The sequence below is a fragment of the Garra rufa genome, chromosome 23, assembly GCF_049309525.1.
Source record: "Garra rufa chromosome 23, GarRuf1.0, whole genome shotgun sequence".
NCBI lineage: Eukaryota > Metazoa > Chordata > Actinopteri > Cypriniformes > Cyprinidae > Garra > Garra rufa.
This window is the reverse complement of record NC_133383.1, coordinates 14257361-14280212: the sequence shown is the minus strand read 5'-3', so window position 1 is coordinate 14280212 and position 22852 is coordinate 14257361. Positions and strand designations below refer to the sequence as shown.

Genomic DNA, 22852 nt, shown 5'->3' with positions numbered 1-22852 from the left:
TGACAGCTGTGAAAATCAAAGGCCTTGCTGTCAATCACTTGTACTTTGATGACCATGTTGTTTTGTCCATTTATATTGCACAGTGCTGAACAAAATGGAAAGTTTAAGGACAACATGACATAACATTTTTCCCAATTACTTTTGTATTTAATTTTTGCTGTGCATGTATGCCACATTGATGCAAGAGCTCTCTCTGCCTCTAAAGTAACTCTTATGTATGTATGTTTTATTTTTATTTATGCATTTACTATGTATCTCTGTTCAATTTTTTTTTTCATGAGCTTGTTGTTACAGCAGTATGTGGCATTGTTATTATTAATTGAATCTATTTTATTTGCCGTTAGGTATTATTTATATATTTAATTTATATAATTTTGTTTTATTTATGTGAATGTATATAAATCATATATAAATCAAATAGAAAATCGTAAAAAAGTGTAAAAAAAAAATATATATATTTTTTTTGTAATATTTTTTTTTATTTTATGATGTGATTTATTTGAATGTATATATATTTATATTTATAAAATAATTAAAATGTACAAAAAAGAAGTCAAAGTTATTTTATTTTAATTTTTTTTCTTTAAATGGCCAAATGTGTTTCAGAAACTTCACCAGGTCTTTTTTTAAGACCAGTACACAACCAGACCACACCCTATTATTTTATTTTATTATGTGATTTATGTGAATGTACATAAATCAATATTTATAAAATCATAAAAATGTTTAAAAAAAAAGTAAAAGTAAGGTCTTTTTAAGACCAGTACACAACCAGACCAATCCCTTTTATTTATTATTTTATTTTATTTTATTTTGTGATTTATGTGAATGTATATAAATTTATATTTATAAAATCATAAAAATGTTAAAAAAAGTAAAAGTAAGGTCTTTTTAAGACCAGTACACAAGCAGACCAAACTATTTAATTTCATTTCAATTAATTTAATTTTATTTTATTTTATTTTAAAATAAGCAAATGTGTTTAAAAAATATATAATTTAGCCATTTTTTATCAAATATAAAATCATAAAAAAAATTAAAAAAAGAAAAAAAGTATTTTTAAGACCAGTACACAACCAGACCAAACCCTTTTATTTTATTTTATTTTATTTTATTTTATTTTTAAATGAGCAAATGTGTTTAAAAAGATCAATTTTGTATTTTTTTATTATTGTTTTTGTTTTATTTATGTGAATGTATATAAATCATATATCAAATATAAAGTCGTAAAAAAAAATAAAAATAAAATTTCAAGACCAGTATACAACCAAACTCAAAAAGTTTTTTCTTTTTTTATGAGCAAATGTGTTTCAGAAACTTCAGCAGTTCTTTTTAAGACCAGCACACAACCAGACCAAACCCTATTATTGCCCTCCCATCCTGCATGTACAAGTACGAGAAAACTCGGTGGCGCTGGCCCAGTGGCGACCCCACCTCTGTAGCTGTCTGACCCATGTCCTCCATAAAGTCTGTCCCCTTCCCCGTCGCTTTGATCCCTAATGCAGCCCCCGTGGAGTCCGCTCTGATGTCCCTCTCAAAGGCCTGAGGGGGGTTTGGGGCTGTCAGTATAGGCTACTAACAGATGGTTGTGTGTGTTTGTGTGAAACGAGGCCCGGGGTTTGAGGCGTTGAGGGTTTCTAGCAGGTTGTCTCCCTGTCTAATGCCTCTAATGACAGCGTTAGTGAGATCTGACAGCTTTACTGTCAGAGAATACACATACTGCTCTTCAGGACGCTGTCTTCTGGCACGATAATGGCGTTTCATTATCACGCCACAGACATGATATTTACGCATATTTATGTGACCATCTGGACGCTGGATGTTTAATTAGAGAATCTTGATTGAAAAATTGTCGGCAGACAGCTGATTAACCGAACTGATGTCACGACGGAACATTTTAAAGCCTCAAAAACAACAGGTCTGGTTTTATAGGTGAAATAATAGCTTGTTTGTGTCTGGAATGGATATAAAGCGAGGGGTCTGCAGTCTCTTTTAGAGTCAAGAAGATGAAGTGTGTGTGTGTGTGTGTGTGTGTGTGTGTGTGTGTGTGTGTGTGTGTGTGTGTGTGTGTGTGTGTGTGTGTGTGTGAAAAGGGGTGGAGAAACCCTCTTCAGGGGTGAAGATCAGTCAGATGAGAACGTTAAAGGGCGCTCTAGGGTTAGATCAAAGAGGAGGTGGACGAGAAGGTGGATTGCCCACTCTCTCGCTCTCTTTATCCCTCTGTTTTTCCTTCTGCAGTCCTGTCAGAGTCTCATTCATTCATGGCCATGTCTTGAAAGAGATTAGAACCTACGGCTGCCAAGCCGTCCCGTCACTCTTTCCGTCGGCCAATCAGGACGCAGATAGTGAGAGTTTCTTGAAATCTATACCTGCACGTAGAGAGGCACACAGAGGTTAGACGAGTGTAGGATCTACAGTGGATTGTCTCTCTCTCTCTCTCTGTGGTTGTATGGTTTCTTTGTGGTGGAGATGAGAGTGACGGATGCACCAGTGACCGTGTCTTCTCTCTTCCAGTCGACTCAACACTCTGAACAAGTGTGCCTCCATGAAACTGGACGTGAGCCTCCCCAAGAAGAAAGTAAGTGGCTGGTTAATCAGTCCTTTTGTTTCTTTCAAAACATTTTCAATCTTAAATGGAATTTGGATGAATCTTATGAAAACTGCCTATAAGAAATATCTGTCTATGTATACACTGTGTATATATACAGTCAAACCAAAAATTATTCAAACTCGGACACCAGATATCATTTTTTATTTTTTTACTAGTGTTTTTTTTTTTTTACTGTGACATATTATACCTAAAAATTCTTCATACAATGGACTACCAGTAAAATTGATAAAAATTTGGGACCAAAAATAGGATTTGACACTTTGACCTGACTATGTTTTGTTACTTACCTTTCTATCAAAGTTACACTTACATTATTAAGATGAATTTGTTCTGACAGTTTAACTCTTGTTCTTGTCATATTTTATTACCATTTTCTAAACTATAGCAAATGTGAATGAACTGTGCTAATGTGAGAAATGTTGAAAGTTTATAAATACATTTTGGTTTGACTGTAAATGTTTGTAATACATTTGTTTCAGATTTTTTTGATAAATAGAAAATTTAAAAAATATATATTTTTTGAAATAGAAATGTTTTGTAACATTAGAAACCTTTACTGTCACTTGCTGAATAAAATAAGTTTTTATTTTGTTATTTTTTATTAATGTAAGTAAATGTATATAAACCTATATTTATCTATATTTATATATAAATATATATTTATTATATCGTAAAAAGGGGGGAAAAAACTTTAGCAATTCTTTTTCACACCAGTACACAACCAGACCAAACCCTTTTATTTTATTTAATTTTAATTTTTTTATTTTTATTATTATTTTTTGTCATTTATGTGAATATATATAAATCTGTATTTATATAAACATAAAAAAGGAAAAAAGGAAAAGTAAAAAAAAAGCCTTTTTTAATGAGCACATGTGTTCAGAATCTTCAGCAGTTCTTTATAAGACCAGTACACAACCAGACTAGGGATGCTCATTTCGGTTAATTTTCCTGACCGACAACCGCTGCTCGTTATCCGATCATTAACCGTTAACTGATAAAATTAGAATAATAAATTAGTTTAAAATAAAAATAGAATGCACGAGTATCTGTGATGATACATTAAAAATACAAGCAAATGTTTTATTTTAACGTGCAAACAGCAGCATACAGAGCAACAACAAAAACTGTATTGACATATATTTAAATTATCATGCATCAGCAGCGCTTCTGAGAACAGAGAAAATCTGAATGAAAAAAAAAAGAATAATATAAATAGGCCTACACTAAATATGTATAAATTAAATAACTAGCTAATTAAGATGACAAAACTAAAACACACTGAATCCTTTTATGCGCTTTGAAGAACTGTACCCGGTCTTAATATATTCTTCTCGTCGGACATAAAAATATATAGCAGGCCAGCCAATACCTCAGTGTGCCTAGTTTTTAACATGTCCACATGCTGAACGGATAGGCAGGACCGCTGCCTGTTAACTCTTAGATCCGCGAAAAAAACACCATCACAAAAACCCATTTCAATTTGCGGTTCGGGACTTCCATCCACTGTCATATGCGTGTGGAGAAGCGCGTGTTTTACAGCGTTCAGCAATAGCCAATCACAGACATGTATGTTGATTTGATTATCGCTGTGGCCAATCACAGGAGGCTATGTTACAATCCACTCACCAACCAAAGTGCCGGTTTCAGTTTTGCTGATTTCTACACTTTCGCGAACTCTCTTATTAAAACAAAGAAAGTGTTGGCATTATATAAATAAGAGATTAATTGTGCAGTCTAAAGGTTATTTTATTACTTTTTAATAACTTTATGAGATTGCGATGAACTACTCTAGGATGAGTGATAGCTTTCCAGTGATTGTAACGGGAGCGCCTATTGCGCACTTTCTTGACTATAATTCATTCAGAATTTGAATACATTCACTCACGGATTCACTCTCTGATAACCCAATAACGCCACTTGCCATTGAGTTGCATATACTACATCTGTTTACTAAGTAAAGGTGAAGCGAAATATGTCTGTACAGCCACACTGCATGTGTCGACACGCGCACGTGAGTAAACAGATAACTTACAAATAGCATTATTTCTTTCACCATGCAGCAAACGTAAAAAAAAAAAAAAGAATAGAAAAAAAAACTTTTAAACCGTTTAACTGATAGTAATAATCGGTTAAAATTCTTACTGTCGGTTAACGGTTAAACGGTCAATATGAGCATCCCTAAACCAGACCGAATTTATTTATTTATTTATTCTCAGTTTTGCTGCCCCCAAGCTTTTTAACGCTGAAGTATATATGATGATTTTAAGTTATGATTTTTTTCATTTTAATTAGAAAAAGGTGTCATTACCATATTACATAGAATGTCCTTCATTGTCATGAAAAATGATGTCACAATGCAAAAATTCTAATGGGTGTCTTTATGCAAAATATATTTTCAAATTATGACAATATTTCTTCAGAGATTCACCAAATTATTTGAAATGCAAAATGACATTATATATCTCATCTATTAGTGTTTTTACTATTACTGCAATAGCTCTGGTTTATAGTGCATTTAATTTTTTTAAGTATGTTTGTGAAATGAAAATCTGTCTGTAGAGTAATTCTGTCCGTCTGGGTTTTCAAAATGGGTTTTTAAAATGGATTATTTGGCCTATGAACTGCTTATAACAAAGCACATTATATAAAAGATCACTGGTGAGCAGTTATTGGAATTGACGTCGGCTTTCAGCGTAGAAGCGTCGGTTTAATCTTCAGTCGAGACTCGCTAACTGTTTACTCAGGAGTCGTATTTCATCCTAATTATGATTGTAAGCTGTGGATCACATTCAGTAGGTCATTTCTGACGCTTCTGCCTCTATACTGACGTCTGCAGGCATGTGAAAGGGGTCTTTGGGTGTTGCTGTCTTTAACACAACCAGACAGTGATTTGATACCTGTTATGTTCGAGTCCTCTTGTTTGAATGATATTTGAGAATTCCCCAAACCAGCTAGTATGACTTAGGGGATGTTTTTGAAATAATCGCCTGACATTTTTCAAATACCATGAGCCTCTTTTGACATCATTGCTGTTGTTCAATGTTAAACGTATGAGGTCTGTGATATTTTAAAAAGGAAATGGGTTGTGAAGCTATATACAATATTAAGAGGGTGTTAGAGACCTCACAGCTCTTTCCTGTGCTGTGTGAGCGCACGTGCCTGGGCTTTACTAACTATAAAACATATTGTTAACATCTGTACAAAGAAGTCTTAAAGGGATAGTTTACCCAAAAATGAAAATTCTGTCTCACCCTTCATTCCAAAAATGTAAGACCTTCATTCATCTTTGGAACTATAATTAAGATATTTTTGATGAAATCCACGAGCTTTCTGACCCTGCATATACAGCAACACAATTGAAATGGTTTATGGTCCAGAAAGGTACAGTTGAGGTCAAAAGTTTACACCGCCCTTTCAGAATCTGCAAAATGTTAATTATTTTACCAAAATAAGAGGGATCATTAAAAATGCATGTTATTGTATTATTTAGTACTGACCTGAATAAGATATTTCACATAAAAGATGTTTACATATAGTCCACAAGAGAAAAAAATAGTTTAATTTATAAAAATGACCCCATTCAAAAGTTTACATCCCTTGATTCTTAATACTGTGTTCTTACCTGAATGACCCACAGCTGTGTTTTGTTGTTTAGTGATAGTTGTTCATGAGTCCCTGAACAGTTAAACTGCCTGCTGTTCTTCTCATATGAAACTATTACAGAAGGTTCAAACGAAAGAAGGAATCATACAGTCATTGTTGAAAAGGGTTAAAATACACAAAAATGCTGGAAAACCAAAAAATTTGTGGGACCTGAAGGATTTTTCTAAAGAACAGCAGGCAGTTTAACTGTTTAGGAGAAACAAGGGACTCATTAACAACTATCACTAAACAAAAAAACACAGCTGTGGTAACACAGGTAACAACACAGTATTAAGAATTAAACTTTTGAACGGAGTCATTTTTATAAAATCAACTATTATTTTCTCTTGTGGACTATATGTAAACATCTTTTATGTAAAATATCTTATTCAGGTCAGTACTAAATAAACAATACCATGCATTTTGTATGATCCCTCTTATTTTGGTAAAACAATTACAGTTTTGCAGATTCTGAAAGGGGGTGTAAACTTTTGACCTTAACTGTAGTAAGGAAATTGATAAAATGCATTCTGACGAATTCAAAACAGCAAACTGATAATCATGTCAAACTAATTGGTAATTCTGTGCTTTTCTTGTGAATTCAGAGTGAGGACTCTGATGAGGAGGACCTGTTGGCCATCAGCAACAGATGGACGTTTGAGTGGAACAGTCGGCGCTGGTCACGTCTGCAAGACATCGATTACCTCCTGGGTAGAGCGGAGGAGCGGAGCCCCTCAGAGGTGGGTGAGGGTCTGCGGACCACCGTGAGCAGCGAGAGCATTCTGACAGACCTCAGCGAGCCGGAGATCTGCTCCCTGCACAGCGAAGACTCCTTGGCTGCCATGCCTGACTCTGCCTCGCTCACCCCACTGCACTTGCCCAGAGAGCTGCCTCATTACAGTTCACTTCCTGCCAAGAGCAGACGACGTGGACGCACACGCGCCAAAGACTTCCTGAGGAGGATGGAAACGCTGGGTCGGACTTGGGGGCCATCGATGGGACGCTCAGAACGGCGCTCTTTGGTTATCAGCGGCCCAGTTCTGCAAAGCGAGCCAGAGGCACTGAAGAATCTAAGATGTGTTCAGATTTTCAACGGCGGGCCTTTAAATGCTGAAAACATGCCACCTGCTAACAACTGCCCGAATTCGTTGGCCAGCAGTGAGGCTAGCAGCCAATCAGAGACTAGTGGTAGTGCTGAAAGCACGCCGAACATGAAGGGACGTGTTTCAAAGTTATATCCTCCTGGTAAACGTGCAGGCGTCTATCTAGAGGACATCGACGTTCTCGCCGGTGCTCCTCAAAGGAGGAGACCGGTCGAACAGAGCCGCAAAAATGAGTTTCGCTCCTATGACGAGCTATTGGTTCACATCCCAAAAGATCACAAGCCTGGTACCTTCCCCAAAGCACTGTCAATCGAAAGTCTGACGCTAGCCAGTAAGGAACATGGAAACTGGAAGGTTGTGGATTTGGAGCCGCAGCTGTTCAAGTGCAGGAAAGTTGGCATGAGGGAACTCCGGCCTGTGAGACGCTGCTGCCCACGAGGCAGCAGGATCAGTGTGTACGATAACGTACCGGGGTCACACCTGTATGCGAGCACGGGGGACTTATTGGACCTTGAGAAGGAGGATATATTCCCACATTTGGATGACATTCTGCAGCATGTGAATGGCCTGCAGCAGATCGTGGACCACTGGTCCAAAAACGTCTTGCCGGAGAGTGAAGGGGAGGGGGATGCCGGCAGGGTGCGGGACCAGAGGATTGTTGACGGCCAGTCTTCCAGTCAGATCACTCTGGATTTTGAGGGGACTTCGGTAATCGAAGGGTTGACCACACCGAGTGACGGCAACAAGGATGGGGTTTCGTTAAATGATACAGACACCTCCAGCACCAGAGAGAGGAGGGACTCGGGGGTGGGGGCATCTCTCACACGACCACGGTGAGACTTTAGAATGGATATTTTCCTGATATTACCTAATAATTTACTCATCCCGATGTCATCCAAGATGTTCATGTCTTTCTTTCTTCAGTTGAAAAAAAAAATTTTTTAGGATTTTTCTCCATATAGTGGACAACAATGGGGATCAGCAGGTTGAAGGTCCAAAGAACTCAACACGATCCCAGCCGAGGATTAAGGGTCTTATCTAGCTAAATAATCTGTCATTTTTTTAAGAAAAATACAAATGTATATACTTTTTAACCACAAATGCTCATCTTGTACTAGATTGACCTCAAGCATTGTGTAATCACGTAGACGTGACGTAGGCAAAAGTACCGACCCAGTGTTTACAAAGCGAACATGCAAAGAAAGTCATATGCCCTTTACAAACAAAGTAAAACAACAATGTTGGGCGATTTTGAAGTTGGAGGAAAAAATGAGATGGAGTTTTTCGCCCTACCCTAACTTTTTGAACTGAAATACATAGACAAAACTAACTGTGCGTGACTTTTTCAACGTGATTACGTGATGCATAAAGACATGCTTGGATCATGTAGAGCCATTTGAAGCTACATTGAATCTGCAATTTGGACCTTCAATCCCCATTGAAAAATCCTGGAAAGTTTTTCTCAGAAAACTTAATTTCTTTGCGACTGAAGAAACAAAGACATGAACATCTTGGATGACATGGGGATGAGTAAATCATCAGGAAATTTTCATTCTGGAAGTTAACTTCTCCTGGAAGTGAACTTCTCCTTATGAAATTACATTTTCATATTTAGATTTAGATTAAATCTAATTTAGATTATGACTATTCATTCATGTTGCTGTATTTTTAGTCTCAGGTGGCCCAGCTTCAGGATGTCAAACCTCCTCAGCCAATCAGGAATCTCGCTACAGATATCCAGCCAATCAGTGGGCCAGCTTAGCTTGCTGCAGAAGTTCTCTTTATTGCGTCTCACTGCTATCATGGAGAAATACTCCATGTCCAACAAGCACGGATGGACTTGGTGAGTTACAGTACTTGCAAAATTATTTAGGACTGAGCATTAGAAAAATTATAAATGTTTCTTTAATGTTTATTGTTTTTGAATCTTATGCTCACGATCATAAAATACAGTGAAAGAGTAATATTCAGAAGTATTATTGCAACTGTTTCCTATTTAATTAAGTTTTAAAATGTAATTTACTCTTGTGATGGCAATGCTAAATTTTCAACAGAATTTTCTTCGGTGTCTAGAAATCATTCTAATGCTGATGTGCTGCTCAAGACACATTTCTTATTATTTATGTCGAAAACTGTTCTTCTGCTTGATATTTTTCTTTGATGAATAGAAAGTTTGAAAGAACAGCATTTATTTGTAACAGAAATCTTTTGTAATATTAGAAATGTCACTTTTGATCTATTTAATCCACCCTTAGTGAGTAAATGTATTGACTTCTTAAAAAAAAAGTTGTTGAAGCAACAAGATGAATCAGTGATGGAAAGTCCCAGTGGGCTGTGATTGGGGGATTTTTTTGTCAGTTCTTTGCTCTTATTGAATGACACAGTGATCAAAGTGTCTCCTCTGTTAGGCGAGTTTTGTGTTAAAACTCCAGAGCTTGTGGAACAATCTCATCCGGACATCTGTATCACAGCTCTGCCTTCCAACTGTGCATTCCATTCACATTCCTTGCGTTATATATGATATAGCAGATCTGACATACAGTACATTTCCTTTATACACACACATATGGCCATAAACTGATCTCCTCTTCTCAATACTGTGTGTATATGTTCTTAGGTCAGTGCCAAAATTTATGAAAAGAATGAAGGGACCAGACTACAAGGATAAGATGGTATTCGGCATTCCTCTGATTGTCCACGTCCAGCGGTACGGACACCCTCTGCCCATAAGCTTACAGCTCGCGCTGCGCTTTTTAAGGAGCCAGTGTTTGGACCAGGTACGCAGTTTCTATCACATTCGCAAGACTGATGTGAATCACTGTTATTCCAAAACTCAGTAAAAAACTTGATGTCCAGCCATTGCTCCATTTCTAAAAACAGATAAGCCACACAAACCCTAATAGTGTTTGTTTTTCTTCATTGTAAGTTGATCTTCTAGTAATTCAATAAAAAATTAAATATATTCATTCATTTAGGTTTTTTTGGTGCTTGAATCATTATAATGGCTCATGTTTAGGATTACGTTTTGAACAAATGTTTGTGTTGCGGTTGTGAATAATACCCCAAATTGTGTGGCTTGTTGAGTAGACAAGTGTGATCAGACACAATTTTGGTCTGGCAGACGAAGAAATGACTTAAAAAAGTCAATAAACTTAAATAGAAATAGGGACCTGAGCCAAAGGCCAGAAAATCATAGAGACTTTGAGGTAGGATATTTTGACTTGGTTCAGCTGCGGTCACATTAGCAAAATTTCATGGACAAGAAAAGGTCTATTGGCGATAGTGTAGCAATGCAGGAAGCACCACATACACAGAGGTCACTTTCAAAGTGTGCATGACCAGCTTAAACACAAGTGAAACATTCATGGGAAACATTTTTGCCTTTGTAAAACTCTTGATTGTATGGATTCCCATTGAAATGAATATATTTCACCAGCTAAATTTTACTAAGCAATGCTGAATGTGACCACACCATCAGCAGCCACCCGGAAAAAAACAACAACTAACAACTACTAAAATGAGGAGGCAACTTTTTTTTTTTTTTTTTTATCAAATGTCACATTTTCTTGGTTAAATAAACATTACTTACAGAAAGAAAGGAAAGAAAAACAATTCTATTGTATATTTTACATTAACAATGTAATCAATATTCTATTTTTTTCAGCTAAGTATGAATCTGATCAAGTTTCAATCAACTATTTTTGAATTTTACGGATCATCAGTCATCAAAGCTTGTTAAATCTTGGTTAAAGACACAGAGATTTACTTTACATTTCACCAAGATGATTACTCACTGAAAACTCTCACAGATCATGTTTTCAAGTCTTATTTTGATGTAACAAAGTGGTTACATCTAAGTGTGTGAGTTGTTCCCTTACTTTTTTTAATTAGCCCTGCCAGGCTACCCTAGAATTGCAAGCACCACTTAGATTTTATGTAAAAAAGATTAAAATATCTTATTTGCTTTTCTCATTGTGTTTCAGGTGGGACTTTTCCGTAAATCCGGAGTAAAGTCTCGTATTCAGGCTCTGCGGCAAATGTGTGAAACCTCCCCAGAAAATGTGAACTATGAAGATCAGTCGGCATATGACGTTGCAGATATGGTCAAACAGTTCTTCAGAGACTTGCCTGAGCCTCTCCTCACGAGCAAAATGGGCGAGACCTTCCTCCACATATACCAATGTAAGAGCATTTCCTGTCTGTTATAAGCTTTTCTGCCTAAATACCTCCAACAGTACTTTCAAATCGCCAACACACTCTATACTACTGTCTGTCTACCCAGATGTCCCTAAGGAACAACGCTTACAGGCCGTGCAGGCAGCTATCATGTTAATGGCCGATGAAAACCGTGAGGTCCTGCAGACGCTGCTGTGCTTCCTAAATGATGTCACTTCCTCTGTTGAGGAGAACCAGATGACCCCAATGAACTTGGCCGTGTGCCTCGCGCCTTCTCTCTTCCACCTCAACATCATGAAGACTGATAACCTGTCGCCTAGGTAACAGAGTTCCGTTTTTGCACATTCCAAACATATGTGCTCTACTTAGAAAGGCTGGAACGAGTGTTTCATTATGGTATAGGAGCTACAGGATGCTTTGTCATTAGGTCTCCAGGGCCTTGAGGTGTCGTGAGAAGGCGTGAAGTGTTTTATTAACTCAACGTACAGACAACTCCCCCATCATTGTGTTCATTAGGGAGCATTACTAGACACTGAACAGACACCTGGCCTGAGGGCCAGAGACAGGAGGAGGTGTGGAAAGAAATAGAGGGGTAGTTTAAAAGAGAGAGGGGTAGTTCAGTTTAAATTTACCCAGACTGGCCTAAGGAGGGTTGGGGGCATCATCAGACTTATTAGATGTTTTGGATCTTTATATAAATGTATAAAATATGCTATGATAGATTGGTTTATTACTTTGTTTCATACATGTACAGCTACAAAAAATACTAAAATATTATGGATCACATGGAAGCTCATGAATATGGTATCTTTTATTGCATTCAGGTCCATTCAGAGGAAGTATGCCACTGGCCGGCCAGACCAAAAGGACCTGAATGAGAACCTTGCGGCCACTCAGGGGCTCGCACACATGATTGCTGAGTGCAATCACCTATTCGAGGTACAAGATGCATGTTCTGTCATGTTTACCATGAGATGTGTGTGCATTGAGAAATTCTGGGTGTTTACATTTCAAATTTTAAATTCAAATTACTACTATTTCAAATAATTTACAAAAGATTTATATTTCAAATAAATGCTGTTTTTTTTTTTTTGGAAAAAATCTTTAAAAAAGCTTTAAAAGTTGTATATTGAACTCCATACTATAGAACTGTATAATCAATAAGAAAAAATGCTTCTTCAGCAGAAACATTCATCCTTAGAATGATTTCTGAAGGATCATGTGACACTGTAGACTGAATAGCTGCTGAAAATTCAGCATAAATTACATTTGAAAATGTATTAGAATATATAACAGTTTAAATAGTAATAAAATTGCCGTGATATTATTGTTTTACTGTATTTTTCATCAAATAAATGCAGTCTTGGTGAGCATGAGAGACTTTCAAAAACATTTACTGATCTTAAAAACCTTACTGCCCCCAGTGTTGTTTTCGTCAACGATGACGATGACGAAATCATTTCGTTGACGCCACTTTTTTTCATGACGATAACGAGACGATGACGAGATAAAAATGGCTCATTGATGACTAAAACATGACGAGACGTGTGTGAGTTTTCGTTGACGAGACGAGAATAGACGAAAATGTTAGTGGGTGGTCCGTCAGACGTTTAAAATGCATGACATTTCTGCTTATTGTGCATGCCAATCAAAACCTGAAACGTATCTGCCGCTATGGCAAGCCGTTTTAGCATTAAATACTCCTTGCCATACTAGTATGGCAATCCGTTTTAGCATTCCATCCTTGTTTGTCTTTTATGTTTTAAAACATTCCTTCATTATTGTAATTATTGGTGAAAATAGTCGATCCGGAAGCTCACATTGTGTTGAACTATAGATCTGCTATTTTCAGAACTTTCAAGTGACACTACCCAACAGCAAAATACTTACTGACCTACATTAATTTGTTAAAAGACTACTTTTTCCCCTTTTTTGACTAAAACTAGACTAAAACCTTTTTGACTTTTCGTCGACTAAAACTAGACTAAAACCTTTTTGACTTTTAGTCGGCTAAAATTGGACTAAAACTATCACATATAGAAGTGACTAAAATTTGACTAAAACTAATAAGCATTTTAGTCCAAATGACTAAGACTAAGACTAAATCTAAGATGGTTGTCAAAAACAACCCTGACTGCCCCTAAACGTTTAAACAATGTAGTAAATATTCTGTTGGATCATTACTTTTAAAAATGTCAGTGTTAGAGGACAAGAGGAGACTTCTGTTGAAGTGTTTTTTAAATGTGGTTTGTGCAGATTCCTCAGGAGATGGTCTCTCAGTCCAGGAACTCATACATGGAAGCTGAGCTGCTGGCGCCCTCTTTGGACGAGCTCTGTAAAAAACAGCCACAACAGGACGAGGAAGACGAAGAAGAGGAGGAAAGCACGTGTCGCTCTTATCTGGAGAGCCTGATACAGAATCTGATGAAAGAGACCAAAGACAAGACCAAGGGATGGGTGACCAGATCAAATGTTGACAATACAGAGATATCATTCAAAAAGGTAATAATAAATAAATGAGTTAATTCATTCATTCATGTTATATGGAACATATGGTTTAAAAGTTTATTTTTTAATAATACCCAATATTAGTTTCATAAAAATATGCTATGAATTAAAAATATATATATATTTTTTATTTATTTAGAACTAGTTTTATATTTGTTATTTAAATAATTAGTTATTCTGTTTTATTTATTAATCTTTTATTTAACATCTTGATTTTACATTTAGTGAATTGTTCATGAAAGTATAAGCAAATGAGTTTTAATATTAAAAATATTAATATTAAATATTACTCTTTGGCTTCAACTGGTTTGTTTTTAGAAAATTAACTGGTCTTAGCTGTTTTTTGCTAAAGCTTTTTTTCCGCTAAATTAGCTGGTTTTAGCTGGTTTTGTCTGTTAAAACAGCTGGTATTAACTGTGAATAACTGAAAACCTTTAAACTTAAAGCCATTAAAACTACTTCAAACTTTTGAAGTGGATCAAAACCTTTCTTTAAAGCTGTCCTAAAACCAAAACAGTATTTTTTTGGTTTTAGGACAGCTTTGAGGATAGGTTTTGATCCACTTCAAAAGTTTGAAGTAGTTTTAATAGCTTTAAGTTTAAAGGTTTTCAGTTTGAAATAGTTTTTTGATGAAAAAAGTTCATCAAAGTAGTCCTAAGACAATAACGGGTATGGTCACATTTATTAACAACGTAAGTTCAAATCCTGCTTGTGTCATTTCCCACCCCCAATTTCCTGTCTGCTCTGACTGTCCTATTCAATAAAAGACCAAAAGCCCATAAAATAAATAAAAGTCTGAGGGAAGTCTGCTGTCTCTTACAGGTGGGAGACGGGACCCCGTTGAGACGATGGCGTGTATCTGTAGAGGTGGAGGCTCCTCCATCTGTGGTGCTAAACCGGATACTGCGAGAGCGCCACCTGTGGGACAATAACCTGCTACAGTGGAAGGTTCTGGAAACTCTAGACAAGCAGACAGAGGTGTACCAGTATGAGCTGAACAGCATGGCCCCTCACCCCAACAGAGACTTTGTGGTGCTCAGGCGAGTACATCAACATGATCTGATTGTGTGTATTGTTTACTGTTCGATCTGTGTGCCCTGGGTAGCAAATATCTAAATGAACTGATTACACCATTATGGCTGTCACAAAAACAAGTGCTTCATTTGAGCATCTGTAGCAACGGCTTTCTGTGCGTCATTCAGTTCTTGTGATTCTCTGAACACCAAGGTCGTAAAAAGGTCCCGCATACCCCTGCTGAACAGCTGGGCATTCATGGAGTATTACTGAAAGACACTCACCAAACACTCTAAGCTGTGTTAGTTCAAGGTAAAATGCTTTCAGCTAAGCAAATTAGACCACCCAGGTCATGCCTGAGATATCACTGTAAGACTACAGTTTAACATCACTTGACAAATACGCAGCTGTGAGGTGCAAACAGTAATCTGATCGAAGGAAAACTTTCAGCTGGAATATTACATGTTATTTGATAATTGATCAAATTTGCACTTGGCAGACTGACACATCTCCTCTGTCTGTGTTGGGACTGTGATTTATATTGCTGGTGTTTTCTTTTCTGTTCAGGACGTGGAGGACAGATATGCCAAAAGGTGTGTGTGTGCTGGTGTCTGTGTCGATCGATCATGAGGACAGCCCGCAGCTGGCCGGAGTGAGAGGGATAATTCTGGAATCACAGTATCTGCTAGAACCGTGTGGCTCTGGGAAGTCCAGACTCACACATATATGCAGAGCTGATCTGAAGTAAGTGCATTGATGGCAACTCTTGAAGTATACACTACTAATATTTTAAAGTATTTTAGTAAAAGGCTACAACATAACTAAAAGTTAAAGGGTTAGATCACTAAAAATGAACAATCTGTCATTAATTACTCACCCTCATGTCGTTCCAAACTCATAAAACCTAAAAAACAAATTAAGATATTTTTGATGAAATCCAAGAGCTTTCTAACCCTGTAAACATACAGTTGAAGTCAAAAGTTTACATACACCTTACAGAATCTGCAAAATGTTTATTTTACCAAAATAAGAGGGATCATACAAAATGCATGGTATATTTTACTTAGTACTGACCTGAATAAGATATTTCACATGAAAGACGTTTACATATAGTCCACAAAAGATAAAATAATAGTTGAATTTATAAAAATGTTTACATACGCTTGATTCTTAGTACTGTGTTGTTACCTGAATGTTGTTCATGAGTCCCTTGTTTGTCCTGAACAGTTAACCTGCCATCTGTGCTTCAGAAAATTCCTTCAGGTCCCACAAATTCTTTGGTTTTCAGCATTTTTGTATATTTGAACCCTTTCCAACAATGACTGTATGATTTTGAGATCCATCTTTTTACACTGAGGACAACTGAGGGACTCATATGCAACTATTACAGAAGGTTCAAACACTCACTGATGCTTCAGAAGGAAAAACAATGCATTAAGAGGCAGGGGTGAAAACTTGAACAGAATAAAGATGTGTACATTTTTCTTATTTTGCCGAAATATCATACTTTTTCATTTAGTACTACCTTCAGAAGCTACAGAAGATACTTACATGTTCCCAGGAAGACAAAATAAGTTGAATTTACTCTGATCTTCAAATTCAAAACATTTTCACCCCTCTGCTCTTATTGCATTGTTTTTCCTTTTGAAGCATCACTGAGCGTTCTGAGTGAGTCCCTCACTTGTCCTCAGTGTGAAAAGATGGATCTCAAAATCATACAGTCATTGTTGGAAAGGGTTCAAATGCACAACATTGGTAAAAAAAAAAAAAGAATCTGTTTGATCTGAAGGATTCTTCTGAAGGACAGACAAGGGACTCATGAACAACTATCACTAAGCAAAAAAACACAGCTGTGGGTCATTCAAGTAACAACACAGTATTAAGAATCAAGTGTATGCAAACTTTTGAACAGGGTCATTTTTATAAATTCAACTATTATTTTCTCTTGTGGACTATGTAAACTTCCTTCATGTGAAATATCTTATTCAGGTCAGTGCTAAAAAAAATAGCATGCATTTTCTATGATCCCTATTATTTTGGTAAAATATTTAACATCTTGCAGATTCTGCAAGGTGTATGTAAACTTTTGACCTCAACTGTACATAACATTGCATTACTCTTAATTCTTTACTAAATGCTGTGTATTTGCTTGCTGTTCCAGAGGAAAGTCTCCAGAGTGGTACAACAAAGCTTTCGGCCATCTCTGTGCTAGCGAGGCTGCCCGTATCCGCAACTCCTTCCAGTCTCTGGATCCCGAGGGCCCAGAGACCAAAATCTGAACGTGGCTACCTGGAGTCAGGCATGAAGGAACGGGGATGTAGTTCAGGGTCAGGGCAGATGGTCACAGAAGACAAACTTTGGCAGAGAAAATGGAGAGGAAAAGAGCAAATGGAATGTTTTTAGTGTTTCTAGCCCCAAAACAACAACAAACGGCCATGTCCTGTTGTTTTAATAGACCTTGGATCATTGTGATTCATTTTAGAGTGTTTTACCCCTTATAGGGCATTTGATTTAGTTTATTATCAATTTATGCAGCTGTTCAAAACTGCCACTTTTGAAATGGCTTTTGTTGTGTGTTTTCGGGCTATGATGAGAGATGAGAAAAAATGGACAGAGAAAGTGACAGAGACAGACTCCACTGTAGCTATGAAGCCATGCCTGTAAAAAAGTCGTAACGCTGCTTCCTGTTGTCCAGTCTTTACCGCAGCAGACAGCTTTAACTAGCACCTCTAGAGCTTCGCTTACAACAAACAGATGTGAACGACAAGCCACCTCACGCTAGTCAAAAAAAACAGCAGGTCTGGTTTCGCTTTATCAAGCACTTCAAGCTAAAGTACTGCATTCTCAAACCAAATATGTGACCCTGGACCACAAAACCAGTCTTAAGTCGCTGGGGTGTATTTGTAGCAATAGCCAAAAATATATTGCATGGGTCAAATTTTTTTTTTATGCCAAAAATCATTAGGAAATTAAGTAAAGATAATGTTCCATGAAGATTTTTTGTAAAATTCCTACTGTAAATATATCAAAATGTAATTTTTGATTTGTAATATGCATTGTTAAGAACCTAATTTGGACAACTTTAAAGATGATTTTCTCAGTATTTTGATTTTTTTTTTGCACCCTCAGAATCCTGATTTTCAAATAGATGTATCTCGGCCAAATATTGTCCTATCCTAACAAACCATACATCAGTAGAAAGCTTATTTATTGAACTTTCATATGATGTATAAATCTCAATTTTGTCAAATTTAACCTTATGACTGGTTTTGTGGTCCAGGGTCACATATAGGTACGGTATTGTCTAAACATTATTTAAAATCTATATTTAGGTGTTTTATCCTCATTTGAATGAAGCTAGTGTTACAGTTACTGTATTTTTAAATTAAGGTTGTACCCTGGTGATGTATTGATGTGAAGTATTTACAAGCCCATATTATTTCTAAATTCTGTTTTAAGAAATGTTATGTTTGTCATTACAATATTCCTTGATTTCATTGTCCCAGGTAGGCAATAATGTATTATCATGATAAATGGTACAGTATTGTGCTCTTCTAACAATGCAAAATGAATTAGTTAAGATCAAACAATATTGTAAATATGCCAATGGTTGTTGCAAATATGCATTATAATTATTAGTATTGTCATTGTTATATGTTGCTGTGTCACACTTTACAATGTCTACGACATGAAGTCATTTCACTGCTTCTGAGAAGCATGTCTATTCTATTCACAAAGCTGTACATTTGTGTTTGTCTGTGTGTAAATGTGTAGATACAATTCAGATTGTATATTTTGTACATAAATGAGGCTTATTGGCAGGTTTATCTGCTTTTATGCTCCTTTTGTTTCCTCATATCAATATTTTGCTTGAAATATCATTGCAAGCTGGCTTAATCAGCTGGCTTGTCTAGTGCTGTTTAGATGGGAACAGTGGAATTGGGTTTGACTTGAGCTCAGTGGCCAGAGGAAGGCGATATGTCGTGGCTCCAAATAGTTTTGAACAGTAAACAGGGTGATTCAAGTTCCAATCATTTGGAAATGTGGAAAATAAAAACTCGATCAAATACTGTTTTACTGTAATTATTGTGTGTGCGATGTATAGGGTGTTTTCACGACGCATCATCAATCGGCCATGTTGAACGTAAACAATGCCACAGCACCGAATGAAACTGGCATATTTAGCTGATTATTGCTGCTGAAAATGGACAATTATTGTCATGTTTTGGGCTGTACTAATCGGTCGGATCAGGAAAACATCTGGAGTAGGCTACTGCAGACTGCCAAAAGTTATAACAAATCAAGGAGAAGAGTGTAAAAAATTGTCTGAGGAACAAAGGGCGTTTGTGGCTGGCCAAACTGAACCAGTATTTCCAGGGCAAGAATCTTGACAACATTTGTGTTTGTTCTTATCATTTCCCATCAGGTAGGTGAAATATTAGGCTAATATCTTAATTAATAACAACAACAGAACAACGTATTCAGTAGTACATTAACCGTGCAGTTCATGCTGTTGTTTATATCCGAGAATCGCTAATATGGCTGCGCATCTGGGCAAGCAACTGACCAAAATCGTGAAGTGCAAACCCTTCATTTTGGGTTGTGGTCATTCGAACAGTCCACTTTCAGCTATTTTCAGCTGTACAAAACAGCTTGTTTTGCTGCTTAATATTGCAAACCGATGTGTATTACCATATTTTAATGTATTATCTTGATTATGAACACACTGGTGTTGTTATATACTGGTTTGCTTATTTCCCTACAGCGGCTGATGAACCAGAATTCCCGCACATTCACAGAAAACTGCTTACTTCGGCGTTGAAAAATAAGGTGGATATATATTAAACTGTACTGGAAAAGAATATAATTTCACCTCTTACCACCAGATGGCAGTATGGATTCACCACAGTAGATGGATAGTAGACGTCGCCTGAGGAATACAGGTGCGTTTAGAGTAGCTAACTAGCAAACAACAAACTTGGATAGCAATTTAGAGGTCATGTTCTGTTTATTTGCTTCTAAACAACGTGGCTAGTAATTAACAGTGATGGTGTTTTCTCCTGGGTCTGTTGAACACCAGAGAGTCCCAAGGGAACTATTGATCCTCGCCATTTGAATAACACGTCTTTATACGCAGAAGTATGGAAGGCAGAGGACACTCACTGCGGGCCATACATCATCATTAGGGAGCAAAAAGCACTGGCATGTATTCCAAAGAAGGTCAGATTTCATAAACATATTGTCGACCATGAGCTATCCTTTCTGCTTCTCCCTTCTGAAGGGTATTTCCGGTGTTGTGGTGTTTTTATTTATTTATTTTACAAGACTTAGTTATGCCCTTTAATTTGATTGGACAGTGTTGATGCTTCAAAACTGAAACGATTTTTTTTGTGTATCTGTCTACTACATAATCTATTTGTCTGCCACATACACTACCAGTCAAAAGTTTTTGAACAGTACATTTTTTAATATATATATTTTTAAAAGAAGTCTCACCAAGCCTGCGTTTATTTGATTCAAAGTACAGCAAAATATATATAGTTTATATTGTGAAATATTTTTACTAGTTAAAATGACTGCTTTCTATTTGAATATATTTTAAAATGTAAATTATTCCTGTGATCAAAACTAAATTTTCAGCATCATTACTCTAGTCTTCAGTGTCACTTGATCCTTCAGAAAACATTCTAAAAATTAATTTGCTGTTTAGGAAACATTTTTCATTATTATTATCAATATTTAAAACAGTTGAGTACATTATTTCAGGATTCTTTGATGAATAGAAAGATCCAAAGATCAGTATTTATCTGAAATAAAAAGCTATGTAACATTATGCACTATACCATTTAAAAGCTTCAAAAGCATTCAAATGTCAGTATTTTTTAATAGACATTATAGAAATTAATTTAGCAAGGATACTGTAAATAGATTTATAATGTTACAAAAGCTTTCTATTTCAGATAAATGTTTTTCTGAACTTTCTGTTCATCAAAGAAAAAAAATCTACTCATAAAAACTACTAATAATAATGTTTTTTGAGCATCAAATCAGAATATTAAAATTTCTGAAGGATCATGTGACTGGAGTAATGATACTAAAAATTCAGCTTTGAAATCACAGGAATAAATTATGTTTTAAAATATATTCAAATAGGATGCAGTTATTTTAAATAGTAAAAATATTTCAGAATTGTACTGTTTTTGCTGTACTTTAGAACAAATAAATGCAAGCTTGGTGAGCAAATGACACTTCTTTAAAACCATTAAAAACCTTTGACCGCTAGTGTACGCTTAAAAGGTTTCGGGTAAGTTAGATATTTTTCTCCTTTTGATTTTTTTTTTTTAAATATTAATATTTTTATTCAACAAGAATGCATTAAACTGATCAAAAGTGACAGTAAAGGCTTCTACTTCATACCTAATTGTTACAAAACATTTCTGTTTTAAATAAATGCTTTTGACTTTTACTCAAAGAATCCTTAAAATAATTTAATGGTTTCCACAAAAATATTGATACAAAAACACTGATAATAATATCAAATGTGACCCTGGACCACAAAACCAGTCATAAGGTTAAATTTGACAAAACTGAGATTTATACACCATATGAAAGCTCAATAAATAAGCTTTCTATTGATGTATGGTTTGTTAGGATAGGACAATATTTGGCTGAGATACATCTATTTGAAATCAGAAATCTGAGGATGCAAAAAAATCAAAAAGACTGAGAAAATCACCTTTAAAGTTCTCCAAATTAGGTTCTTAACAATGGATATTACAAATCAAAAATTACATTTTGATATGTTTACAGTAGGAATTTTACAAAAAATCTTCATGGAACATGAACTTTACTTAATTTCTTAATGATTTTTGGCATAAAAGAAAAATCTAAAATTTTGACCCATGCAATGTATTTTTGGCTATTGCTACAAATATACCCCAGCGACTTAAGACTGGTTTTGTGGTCCAGGGTCACAAATGTTTCTTGAGCACCAAATCAGCATATTTGAATGATTTCTAAAGGATCCTGTAACACTGAAGTAAAATTTAGCTTTGCTATCACATGAGTACATTTTAAAATATACTAAAAACAGTAATTGTAAAAATATTTCATCAACTAAATGCATAAGAAACATCTCACAGATCCCAAACTTTCAATTCAAGTGTGTATTTGACACACAGGACAGAATTTTCTAATATTGTGGGTGAATTTTGAAGAAATGCATTATAAAATGGCCATTTAATTAGAGCATATTTGTGCAAGTCTCACTTGTCAGATATGACCCCACCCTGCTCTCTAGATGTCTGCATTAGCATCAGCCATTGAAAAACCCATATTAATTGATTACTGCTCTGTAGGCAAGACACAGCACGTTTGTGCATCTAAAAACACAGCCATAGTGACCATATCATCACTTTCTGGCACCTTCTTGCTGTCTAGGCTTGTTTAAGTCTGAATAAATCTTTCACTTTATTCCAAAGATTCAGTGCAGATACACAGACAGCCTCAAAAGAGGCTTGCAGATTGAATTCCAAAGGTGATCGGACAAAAAGAAAAACACCTTTTCTATAGCTGACAAATCCTAGCACAGCAATAAGGTCATTAATAAATAAAAGATCAAATAGATGAATTATTGATGTTTGTGTCTGAGTATGTGTCTGTGAGAGAGAAAGAGAGACTATGGGTGTTTTTGCACTTTGCTCAGGGTCAGGTCTGGTGAAAAATTTCATAAACACATCTATAGACAATTCTCCTGGGAATACTCAATTTAGCAATGCCACCAATTAGCACAAAC

General features: G+C 36.0%; 1 protein-coding gene across 3 annotated transcripts in view; it reads left to right on the top strand.

Moving 5' to 3' along the window:
* stard13a (StAR related lipid transfer domain containing 13a) overlaps positions 1 to 19124 on the top strand; it is a 47704-nt gene extending 28580 nt beyond the window's left edge. For all 3 annotated transcript variants that reach the window (XM_073829464.1, XM_073829463.1, XM_073829465.1), the window contains exons 4-14: positions 2515 to 2578; positions 6862 to 8192; positions 9032 to 9202; positions 9977 to 10136; positions 11343 to 11541; positions 11642 to 11855; positions 12360 to 12474; positions 13792 to 14037; positions 14866 to 15083; positions 15625 to 15801; positions 17219 to 19124. In XM_073829464.1, coding sequence (XP_073685565.1) covers positions 2515 to 2578; positions 6862 to 8192; positions 9032 to 9202; positions 9977 to 10136; positions 11343 to 11541; positions 11642 to 11855; positions 12360 to 12474; positions 13792 to 14037; positions 14866 to 15083; positions 15625 to 15801; positions 17219 to 17336 — 3013 coding nt within the window. In that variant the 3' untranslated portion in view covers positions 17337 to 19124. The remainder of the gene's footprint in view (positions 1 to 2514; positions 2579 to 6861; positions 8193 to 9031; positions 9203 to 9976; positions 10137 to 11342; positions 11542 to 11641; positions 11856 to 12359; positions 12475 to 13791; positions 14038 to 14865; positions 15084 to 15624; positions 15802 to 17218) is intronic.
* Positions 19125 to 22852: the final 3728 nt, after the last annotated feature.